At 49.5% G+C, this 11983-nt stretch overlaps 2 protein-coding genes across 2 annotated transcripts in view; one reads left to right on the top strand and one right to left on the bottom strand.

The window, feature by feature from the left end:
• Window positions 1-11983, top strand: part of PRMT8 (protein arginine methyltransferase 8) — a 103677-nt gene that overhangs the window by 89447 nt on the left and 2247 nt on the right. The window contains exon 8 of the mRNA XM_046011645.1: window positions 3826-3976. Within this exon, the coding sequence (XP_045867601.1) occupies window positions 3826-3976 (151 nt within the window). The remainder of the gene's footprint in view (window positions 1-3825; window positions 3977-11983) is intronic.
• The window catches only part of CRACR2A (calcium release activated channel regulator 2A), a 146961-nt gene continuing 140183 nt past the window's right edge, over window positions 5206-11983 (bottom strand). Inside the window, exon 18 of the mRNA XM_046011644.1 lies at window positions 5206-5286. Coding sequence (XP_045867600.1) covers window positions 5275-5286 — 12 coding nt within the window. The 3' untranslated portion in view covers window positions 5206-5274. The remainder of the gene's footprint in view (window positions 5287-11983) is intronic.

Here is an 11983-nt window from a genome sequence, read left to right as displayed (position 1 = left end):
CCACACCCTCCTGTAAACTCCTCCGGGCCTAGGAGTTTGTGTCAGGATGGAAGCCCGAAGCTGAGATCCTGCCCCCCCTCCCTTTGCCCGCACCCCTTCTGCCTCTCTTCCCTGGGAAGGGTAAGGACTGTCTGTGCATGCTTCTGTAAGCAGGAGAGCCCCTCCATCGGCTTGCCCGCGGATGTGCTAAGCAACATTTTGCCAAGCCTGTTGGGAAAACACTTGCCCTTCTTCACACACTTAATTGCTACTTTCATCGCTATTAACGTTGCAAAGTGTGACACTTTATTATAATTAAGACTCTGTTTTGACCAGACTTCTGCTCTGAGACATCCATTTGTAACGTTATTTAGTGGTGGGGATAAGGAGGCCAGGGCTTTTCTGAGTAGTTGATGTTTCCAGAACTCTCCGCTTCCTGGGGCTTCCCTGAGGCCGAGTCGGCGGGGGGCCCTCTGTGGTGTCAGAGACGCTGTTGGAGCAGGCAGACAACATCCTTCCAGTGCAGGGCTCTGGGCCCTAGGGAGCCAGGATAACGGGTTTGGCTCTGCAGGCTTTGGGTCTGACAGGAGGGTGGGCGTGAGCTTTGAGGGCCTCTGCGTCTCCGAAGCCCAGCCACAGCGGGCCACCTTCACAGATGGCTCCACCCCTACTGCCAAAAATCAACCGCCTCCATTGCCACCATTTTATGTCATGTCACGTCATGTCATGTTAGTGAGCTCTATGCCCAGTGTGGGCTCGAACTCACAACCCAACGGTTGCACGCTCTGCTGACTGAGCCAGCTGGGCCCCCCTCCATTGTCGCCATTCTAATGTACAGCTTCATCACGTCTGTCTCGAAGCCTTTTGCTCCTTCAGGGTCCCCTATTAAGATGCAAATGTCTGTAGGACGTAGTGAACCCTGTCAGCTAACCCAGGAGTCGATAGCTGACCGTGGTTGATACATGTCTGAGAGCAGGACTCCAGGGAGGTGGGACTCCTGATCCAGGGGGATGGTGTGTGTGTGAGCGCATGCCCTGAATGTTGTGAAGAAGTGAGGGAGCTGCCCAGAGAAAGGAGCCAGGTCCAGATGTGTCCCGGAGCCTACCTTTGGGGCTCACTGTCTGTGTTCAGGCCAACAGGTCCACGATCTGTAGGTAAGCCAGTGCAGTCTGAATGGATCTGAGGGATTAGGGGGTTGGTTTGGAGAAGAGGCCTGGGGCTGGGGGAAGGAGCTCTGTCGAGCAGGGAAGCCAGTAGGGAGAAGACCGCAGACTGTCAAGTGCTAGGTTACACAGGGGGAATACACAGACCCATCACGGGCAGCCTCTGCTCTGAACTCCAGTCTGATGTGGGTGGGGGCAGGGGGGCGGGGAGCAGGCTGCTGAGACAAGCCAGATGTACCGTGGAAAGATCAGGCGAGGCTGAAAGCCGAGGGACCAAGAGAAAAAGAAAAGGAGGATCTTAGAAAGAGCCTGGAGCCTGGTTGTCTGGCCCTGGCGAAGAAGGAGACGGTAGTCGGTGAGTGTGGGCACCGGAAGCCTTGTGGACTGTGCCGATGCCATTAACATATACAGTTAATCACATCTGGCTCCGGGTTGTGGACCTGAAGGAACCATGGGCAGCCTGTGGCCGGAGGGCTAACGAACGTCATATACGCTGACAGGTGCCATGGACCAAACGTAGCAGGATGACATAGAATGGAGGACCCTACACTCAGTGTCCAGGACGAAAGGAAAAAGGAGCACGAGTGAGGATGTGGTGGAGGAAAGGGGCTTGGCTGACTTTGTGCTGTCTGAGCCAGCAGTGTGCTTTTTGAGATCAGAAGCTGCTAGAAGTATGTCCCAAACAAGGAGGGTGGCAGAGTCAGAAATCATGACTTATGAGAAGTGAGCGAGAAAACAGACATGGTTTATGTTGGAGAAGAAAAGGTTTAGGGGGCCCCTGTGAGGTGGAAGAGGCATTAGCCATGGGTGGAAGTTACAGAGACTAGTGGGTACTCTCCTCACTCATTTTGAAGAGGGAGCTGTCCATCGGAGATGTCAGGAGATGGAATCGGCTGCCTGGCAGGTAGTGAGCACATCAGTCCCATGAAGGTGTTCAAGCCAGCAGCAGATGACCACTGCCCAGGGAGACTTCCAAAGGAGCTCTCGCACTGGTGGCTTTCTAATCCCATCAAATTCTGCATGCTTGACCAATGGCTTCCCATTCCCCCGATTCTTGTTCCCCATCCTTGGTTCTAGAAGCACAGTAAACTTGCATCTGAGGTGACATCACCAAGAGGCTCCCCATTTCCCTACACCTGCTTTTCTACCCTGTCCCCAACCAACACATCAGAGCTGCAGCTTCCCCGGGAGGACATGATGGCTCCACACTGCAGACCACAATGGGGCTCTGATCGGACTTGCCTCCTTGACCAAACTTCTTCCTCTGTCTTTTTCAAGTCCCTGGAATGCTTTGCATCTGCTTTTCCTTTATTTGTTCTAGAAATATGTAGAGATAAAAGCCATTTCTGTGGCATCATTCTGTGTCTTCCCTGCTCTTGTTTCCCCACCTTCAGGCCCCTCTCCTAATTATCCCCAATATATTCCATTATCCGGGTCTCAGGAGAACCCCCTTAGAACCAGTCCAGGCACAAGAGTTTCTGTCTGGTTCTTACAATCTTCAGGACAGAGATCCTTGCTACACAAACCCAGCAATGGGAAGCTTCCTTAGACCTCACTGAAAGCTGTCTGGATGCCTCTAGGGCTCTTGGAAGGTTTGCCCTGTCTCACCGGAGCCAGCAAACAGCAGGTCAGCATGCTTCACACAGAAAAGAACAGCACATTGCAAACTGTCTTTCATTATACTTGCTCCCCACGCAACATTGATTTTCAGCTACTTCCCAACTGAAATTGTTAAAATTATTAGTTCTTTGTGTTTTCCATTCCCCAGTCAGAACTGAAAAATTCTTACTTATTTCCCCCCTTTTTTCTTTCTTCCTTTCTCTTTTTTCCCCCTTCATCTCCCTCCCTCCACCTCTTTCCCTCTCCCCTCCCCTCTCTTCCTTCCTCCTTCCTTCCTCCCTTTCTTCCTTCCTTCCTTTCTTTCTCTCTCCTTCCTCTTCTCTTTCTCTCTCCTTCCTTCTTTCCTTCTCTTTTTTCTCTTTCTCTCTCTCCTCCCTCCTTCCCTCCCTCCCACCCTCCCTCCCCGCCCCTTTCTTTCATCCAGGCTTGGTGTAGATGGTCAGCAGAACTTTCCTCAGTTCAGCTTGTGACTGTGGTTGGGCTCCTATCTTCACTCCCAAGATAATACTTAGTGTCTCCTGTTGCTCAGAACTTGAATATCAAAAAATGGGGAAATGACTAATCTGGTTCACCCAAATCCCTGGGAGGGCTTGAAAAAGCACCAATCAATCGCTGTGTTGATCCCAGAGGTCTGAGCTGCAGAATTTGTATCCAGGGGATGCTAATGCTTTTCATTTGGGGCTGCACTCTGAGAACCACTAGATGAAGGGAGCAATGCTGAGCTAGACTGCTCTGAGGCCACTCAGTTTCGGGAAGGCTCTGTCTCATTCATCCCCCCTCTCCCCTCTCCTCCCCTCCCATTCCCAGAGGCTGACCTTCCTAATTCTATTCCCCTCACATTCAAATGTGTTTGCATCATTTCCTGAGCATACCCCACCATAGAAAGGATGGAGGAGGTCACTGGGAGGGCGGTGGGTGGACTGGGGAGCCACCCCGAGGGTAATGACACCCCCCACCCCGAGAGTCTACTGTGGGTGGTCTTCCAAGGGAAGGAAGCTGCTGACGAGGACCCAGACCTGGTGGGGGCGCTAAGTGTTGACATTCTCTTTCCTCCGGGCCGCAGGAAGTGGACATTTATACGGTGAAGACGGAAGAGCTGTCGTTCACATCTGCCTTCTGCCTGCAGATACAGCGAAATGACTACGTCCACGCCCTGGTCACCTATTTTAATATTGAATTTACCAAGTGCCACAAGAAAATGGGGTTTTCCACAGGTGAGCCTTTTGTGGGCACTCACTCCAGACCCTCCTCTGCCTCCGTGTGGAGGCTTTGCAGAAGTGGCAGGGGCTGGTCTTGTCGTGGGGGCAGGACCTGGGGCCAGAGCCCCAGGTGCTTGGCATCTCGTAAGCCTTCTCCAGCACTTCCCCAGGCTTTTGGCTGCCAACGGAGAAGGTAGACAGAAGTGGGTATGGTAAGACCAGAGCCGAGAGTGTGTGTTGGTCAGGGAGAGGCGGAGGCAGACAGCCCCATTTCGAAGGCACATTTGCTCATTGAACATCTACTAAGCATATTCTGGGCAAGGGGCAAGGATACAGAGTGGAGTAAGGTTTCCCTGTCTTCACTGCCTCACCCTCCCACAGGATTCAGTGTGTCTCTCCCTAGGCTGCAGACGTAGGGAGACCATGTCTCCCTGTCTCCTTCCTCTCTTTGCTGCTTCTACCCCAATCCTTCCTTCATTAAGCTCCTGACACTGTTCCCCAAAGACCATCTGTGCTCTCTCTCCCGGCCCAGCTTCCGAGGTGTTTCATTTCCTGCAGCAGATGAGCCCAAATTTCTTCGCCTGGTAAATGGGGGTTCCATGACCCAGCCCTAGCCCTCTTCTGTTACCTCATTTCTCACTGCCCCTCCTTTGTGTTGCCTTCCTCCCTTGTCCCTTCACTGCACACACAGCCCAGTCACACCGAGCACCTTGCAGTCTCCGAGCTTAGCAAGGCTTCTTAAGTCTCTGGGCCATGGTCTCTGCCCACGCCAGCCCATGGGGACAGGGAGATCTTGTCAGAGGCTCTTGTCATCTCCTTCCTCCCATATTTGTCTGGTAAGGCTACCATAATGAAGTACTACAGACTGGTGGCTTAAACCACAGACATTTATTTCTTGCAGTTCTGGAAGTTCAAGGTCTCTCCTGAGACTGTCTCCTTCGTTTGCAGGTGGCCTCCTCTTCTCTGCGTCCTCACATGGTCTTTGCTCTGCTGTGTGCCCTCATCCCCTCTTTCTAGAAGGACACCAGCCATACTGGATTAGGGCCCACCCAAAGGCCTTATTTTAACAGTCTCATTAAAGGCTCTGTCTCCAAATACAGTCATATTCTGAGGGACAGGGGCTTAGGGCCACAGCTCATGAATTGCAGGGAACACAATTCGGCCCCAAACACCTCCTCCATCCCACCCCTCGCCTGGCCAACTCCAGCACAGACCTCATCTCCCACCTCAGCTGTTCACTGATGCCCTCCTCCACTCCTCGTCAAGGTTAGGCATCCTCCTTGCGGCTCCCTAATATCCTGTGCTTACATCAGTCAGTCATGGCGCTGTAAAAAAAAAAAGAAAGAAAGAAAGAAAGAAAAGTATAAAAAATCAAGGAAAAAGTCCTCTTTCCATTGCATCTCAGCTGTGTGGCTCAGAGACATACGTTAACGATTTCTTTTGTATCCTTCCCAAACATTTCAGTGGTGCAGAAGCACGTGCATACCTATATGCACCTTTTTATTTTTGGCTTTTTATTTGAAATACTTCCCGTATAAAGTTGCAAAAGTCATACATAGAGTTCTGTGAACCCTTTGCCCAGCTCGCCCATGGGTGGCATCTTAGGTAAGTACAGTACCACATCCCAACTACACCTTTTTTAAAACACCGGTTGGCTCATACGAAACGCACAGCCCTCTGCCTCCTTGTCTTTATTTAACAATATACCCTGGAGAGCCTTCCACAGCCTCACAGGTGTAGCTAGTGTATTTTTTTTTTTTTTTGAGACAACTACATGGGATTCCTGTGCCGGATGTACCATTGTTTAGTCAGTATTTTCACTCTTTTTACACAATTCTCAGTCTCCCTGTGGGCTGGGGTCACATCTCCTGAGTCTCTGTCCTGCTGCTGTCTAGAGGAGTGCTTGGCTCCCAGTAGGTCCTAAACACATCTCTGTCCAACGAGTCTATCAAGATCCAAGTCCTGCCCTTGGGAAGATGTTCCTATTGATCACGCCTGTGAAGTCCTCCCAGGAGGTGGGAGCATGTCGTCAGGGGCGAGTGAGCTTGCATGTGGCAGGGGTGAGTGGGTTCTATAAGAGTTTGAGGATATGATTATTCACTTTTTGGAGTCTTGGTGACAGTGATCCTCTTTTACTTGTGGACAGAGGGGCAAAAGACTTCTCTAACCCTTCCTAGAAGGGTTTTTTCCAGAACTGGTGTCTCTTGACCATCAAGTGTCATCTTGACCATCTGCTGGTCTCCACCATCTAGGGCAGGGCTGGTACCCCCCATCTTGGGGAAAACCGAAGACCCCTCAATTTGGGTCATTTTTCAGCTACTACCCTCCTTAGAACAGCAGGTGAGATGACCTTCCTGGTAGTCAGGAGGGGAAAGGGAGGGTTTACCTGGACCTTGAAGGGTGGGTGAGACTCGGCCTCCCCTACAGTAGTGGGGCAGTATGGTAGCAGTGGGAGGGCTGAGCAAGAACCTGCTTGAGGACCTTGCTGTGACTAGAAGCTGGGGATGGAGCCAGCGCAGCTGGGCCTGCCTCTACTCTCTCCAGGATGATGCCTCCCCTGGGGCCTGCCCTGCTGTAGGCGACGAGGAAGGGTAATAGGGGCGCTCTGGAAAAAGTTCTTCTTGTAAAACCTAGGATCCAGCCCTATAGCTCGCAGCCCATCACTCCCCCTTATCCCTTCCCTGAGTTTATTTCCATTTCTTGAGGTCAAGCAGATAGCCTGCTTGACCCCTGTCCAGAGATGGCTCTGTGGTGGCAGGGACAACATTCCTGATGCCCCCATGTGAAGGAGGATTGTTTAATCTCAAATTCAGAATCAAACAAGTCAGCCCTGGGCTGAGGGATGGTGAGGATTTGCTCCCAGCATTCAAGTCTCATCCAACCCACTGGTGCTGTTTTGCCCCATTCTGTGGTCACAGCTTCACTGTAGTTCCTCACAGGCCCGGGGAAGAGAGATGACGAGGACTGTGTTTCCTAGGCTCAAAGACTAGGGGTATAGATCAAGGTCTGAGCTCACTCATCTATATGTAATTTTTTGCAACTATGGTGTTATGTAGACTCCTTTTTGCACAGAACCCCAGAAACAGGTCTGAAAGGTCACCCAGAGGTCCTACAGCTTTCTGTTCCCCATGCCTTGGTACAGAGATTCTCCAAGTGTGGTCTGTGGCTGGCAGCATCAGCATCACCTGGAAACTTGTTAGAAATGCAAAGTCTCAAGACTTACCCCAGACCTTCTGAGTCAGAGACTCTGGAGTGGGGCCCTCCAGGTGACTATGATACACAGATGAGTCTGAGAACTACTGCCCCTCTTCATGACCGCTTGAACAAGATGATGGTCAATGCCTTTCTGGAAAGATAATTCCATATCCTTACTATGATACGCCCTTTTTTCTCCTCAAGGTCTTTGCCTTCTGGCTGTTGTAGGTCCCTCTCGCTGCAGCATCCCCATATGGTTAGAGATCAGCGGAAATAATTTGCTTATCTGCTTCCTCAGCCACCTAGGGGGTGACCACAGGGGGTTTTGCTTCCAACACGTGGCATACATTTTTACCAGGTAGTGTGGGTTTGGCAGTGGGCTTTTCAGACTCTCTGCACTCTGACCACCCAGAAAAGAGTATTTACTTTTTGTTTTTGAGGACCTCAGATGCACAGAATTAGATTAATCCTAATTCCTGGTTCATGACACCGTTGGGTCAGGCACTGTTCACTTTTTGCTTGCTTATTTATTAATATAATGAACACTTGTGAACTCACCACTAACTCGGTAACTAGAATGTAAATAAGTATTATTAACTAGAACGCAATAGTAACTAGAAAGAAATGTATTACTGTTATTAGAATGTAAATGCATTAGTTAATATCAAGAAACGAACTATTACTACTAATTAGAATATAAATATTAACCTGAATTACATTATTAATGGATATAATGATGCTATTTATAATGAATAAGTAAGTTAATTCACAGTCACATAATTAATCCCTGTGAGCTCGCCGCATAACGAAATGGATGCTCCATCCCATCCCATCACCTCCCCACATAGCCTCTAGATGAACATTACTCCAAATAATTCTGTACTCTTTATCCCCTTGCTATTTTTAAAGAAAGTTTGATCACATCCATGTGTATGTCGGAACACTGTATTGTTTGGTCTCAGCTATTTTCAAAATTCACGCAGAGTGAATGAAGCCTGCTGTATGTGCCACCTTCCCATCAACTATCTGCCGAGCTTTCTGTCTCAGCCCAGCCACAGCTGGCCCTGGGGGTGCCGCTCGAGAGCACATCCCGTGGTGTGCAGCTTGAAAACAATCCTTGCTAATGGCTCTGGCGTCTCCTCTCTGCGGCTCCAGGCAGAAGCTGTTGCAAATGGGCACAGGAGCCCAGGGTTCCAGGCTGTGCCCGCCAGCGGGCATGGCTGCACCCCCATCCACAGTGGGTGGGGGCAGGAAGTGGGAACTGGGACCCTTGGGGCGGTTGGAGTGGGCGGAGGGGCAGTTGCTTGAGTAGAAAGCAGGCCTGGGCTGGAGTCCTTGTTTTTCCAGGAGTCCGCCAGGTAGGACGGCCAGATACAGGAGATGGGCCTTGATCAGGTTACTTTCTGGGACTCTGGCTTGTTATCTGTGAGATGATGTGGCTGGACTGCGATGCCTAGCGGCCCCTTCCAGCTTTGCCGTCTGGTGACCATGAGTCATTGTAGCAGGTCAAAGAAACTTCTTGGTGCATAGTCTTTCATTCTCCAAAAAGCTTCTGATCCTCTAGGGACCATAATTACAAACAGATAGCTGGAAAATATTCTAAATTTCAGGAAGAGCTACCAGGCACTTGGTCACTGGAAAGTGAAACAGGAAGCAGGACTCCACTCCCTTTCTTTTCTTTCAGGAAAAGAATTCTTGGGAGGGGCTCTTGCCATTCGTTTCCCCAACCTCCTGAGCTCTACGTCCTTGTCCTTGGTCATGAGGATGACCCAGTGGCCTGAGTGCCTTCTCACTGAGGCTGCAGGATGTGAAGGGGAGGCAAGGCTATAGGTTGCTGTTTCCCAAATTTGGGACCATATCTGGCACATGAAAGGCATCCTGAATTGATGTCTGTTGAGTGGAGGAGTGCCTGCTGGGGACAGTACTGGTCACACTCACTTCAAAATATAGAACGAAAGCTGTTCACAACCCAGAGCCCAGAGAGACTGGGAAGGGGAGGGAGAAAGGGGGAGGTTGGCGTGTGGGGTCAGGGTATTAAGAGTATAAAGAGATCTTTGTAACAGGGAAAACTGAAAATCAGGTGCATGATCTTGAAGGTTACAGTTGGGGCAGGGAAGGGAGGGAGGGACTTATTCCCTGATGAGAACTCTAGATGTCATCCACAGCCCCGTGTTGCATGCTCATCCTTGTACCTGCCACCATTCTAGATGCTTCCCTAGGACATTCCGCACTACTAGAGTGAGGCAGCGTAACTTTGCAGGTCAGTACCATAGATTATGGATAAGCAAAATGATATCTACCACTTCCCATAGTGATGATATCAGAATTATATCATAATGGCTTATTATATTATAATGGCTTAGCAATACCCTCACATTGGCGTAGTGTGTTGTACAGTGACCATATAATTTATCTTTCAATTAAGGACACTTTCATAGTGAAAGGGAAAACTCGTCATAGTTAATCCACAAAGACAAGTAACCTGGAGCTGTCTATGATCACCCCTTGTATCCCCTTTCCCCTTGTCATCCCATCTAATCCTCAAAGTACCCCATGAAATAAATATCACGCCCCACATTCTATAGATGTGGAAAACAAGTGCCAGGGTCAGAGTGCAAACACATGGCAATGGGGAGGCAGGAAACTGGGCCTGCTGTTGCCTCATTAAATGTCCTTTCCACTCTTGCCCATCCAGAGATGTTACTAGATGCAAAGACTGGGTTCGCAGCATGATTTCAGCCATGCTGTGTGTCTACAACACCTGGGGGAGATGTTTAAGTCTTGGCAAGTCTGCCCCCATCATGTCCCCCCAGAATGACTGAATTCAAGTCTCTAGGAGTAGAGTCGAGACGTCTGAATTGTAATCAGTTTCTCCTGGACATCTCGATGGAGAATTAGTATTTTTGAAACCTAGTTTAGATCATTAGTCCACACCAATGGACCCATCACAGAAATGAAATGTTTGGGGAGGTTCTCAAACTTTTGATGTTGATGTCAAGGGGGAAAAAAAAAATCACTTTCCTCCACCCCAAGCCTGGCATACATTTGGACAATCATCAGACACACCTAGACTTGATGGCTGCCAACCCTGAGCAAGTGAAATCCCTGGGACTCTCCTAAGGCATCTGATTAGGTGACAGAAGGAAGCTGCTTGAATCTCCTTGCCTGAAGGTCTTTAAGAACAGGAGAGACACCTGTCTGAGCTGGTGTAGGAGGAAGTGGGGGCGAGAGTGCTGTCAGTCATAAACCGCCATTCTCCACACATACCAGAGACTATCTTTTGACAATTTATTTAGATGCAGTTGGCCGGGAAGGTGCTGGGGCAGGTGGACTTCTTCTGTAGATAGCAGTATGGCTTAGAGGCCACAAAGGCTGGTATGTTTGGGGGTCTAGGATCTGAGAGGCACAGACTGCATATTCATGATCCTCCTTTGATTCTTTCCAAGTGCTCAGGCTGCTTTTCCCCCACCATGACTATGAGTTTGCATTGATTTCCCAAATGTATACATTGAAGGCTACACAAGTCTTTAACCAAACCAGTGACATTTGATCAAGCCAGGTCATTGCAAAGGGCGAAGAAAGACAGACCCTTCACCACCATTTAAGTAGGTCTTGGGGTTTGTAAGATCTCAGAAGTGACCCGGTCTGACTCAGCACATGATAAATCCCATTAGTGGTTGTTGTAAGCACACCTTAAGGCTGGACCTTTGGTAGTTCAGATGATCACAGAACAGCCCTAATTTTTCCCGATGGATTAAAACTTTGCCTTCTAGTTATTCCAGTAGCTAGCCTTTGTTCTGCCTCCAATGCCATATATGAGGCCACGTATAAGACTTTCCATATGATGGCTTCTGAAGTATTTGAAAGGCGCTTATTATATTCTCCCAAGTCTTCTCATCTTTAGCTCTGGTCCTAAGCAAAGAGAAAATCAGTATCAAGGAATCCTACATCCAGGTGGAGGAAGGTAAGACCCTAACGGGCCAAGAAGAACTTACCATAATGGGTTCCTCTACTACCTACAGTTTTCAAAGCCTCCGCTGGAATTGAACATCTATGGTACCTTGAAGCATAACAAACCTATTTGGGTTTTTGCCCTTGATTATTTATTCAGTACTTACAGATCTAGCAAGTGTGGTGGTAGGTGCCAAGGATATCACGGTAAAGAAGCCTGGCCTGGCACCTGGACTCATGGAAACTGCAGTCTTATGGAGGAAGCAAACAGCTGAGAAAAGACAAAGGCCTTTGCACCGCAGTGTGATAGGCGCTGTGGTCACATAAGCTCAGGGTGGGCCTTGGGCAAGGATTCCCAGAGGAAGTGACCTTGACGGATGAGGAAGGGAGAGCCTGCTGAGGTGCTGAGGAAGATGGCCCATACTCAGGACCCCTCATTTGGCTCTTGAGCATGTAGTGTGTCGAGAGAGAGGCTAGATGGGATTCAGTGGCTAATACAGGGACGGCCCCAGCATTGGTCTGGCTTTGGATCTTGCAGGAGGCATGAGCTGTGTACCAGTGGTGGGTCTGTGGGATGACAATTATCCCACATTTCCTTTTGTTAAAGATTTATTTATTTATTTGAGGAGGGGAGGGGCAGAGGGAGAAGGAGGGAGAGAATCTCAAGCAGACTCCCTGCTGAGCATGGGGTCTGACACGGGGCTTGATCTCATGATCCTGAGATCATGATGTGAGCTAAACTCACATTAGTTGGTTAGTTGGATGTTTAACCAACTGAGCCACTCAGGCGTCCCATCACTTTACTTTTTGATCCAGTTAGGAGGATACTGCTGAAACCCCACAGCAGGCTTGGAGTGGCAGAGAAGTGGCAAGGAA

This window comes from Meles meles, chromosome 7 (assembly GCF_922984935.1).
Source record: "Meles meles chromosome 7, mMelMel3.1 paternal haplotype, whole genome shotgun sequence".
In the NCBI taxonomy this organism is placed as follows: Eukaryota; Metazoa; Chordata; class Mammalia; order Carnivora; family Mustelidae; genus Meles; species Meles meles.
Note: the sequence above shows the minus strand (reverse complement) of the source record. Positions and strands in the feature narration are given on the sequence as shown.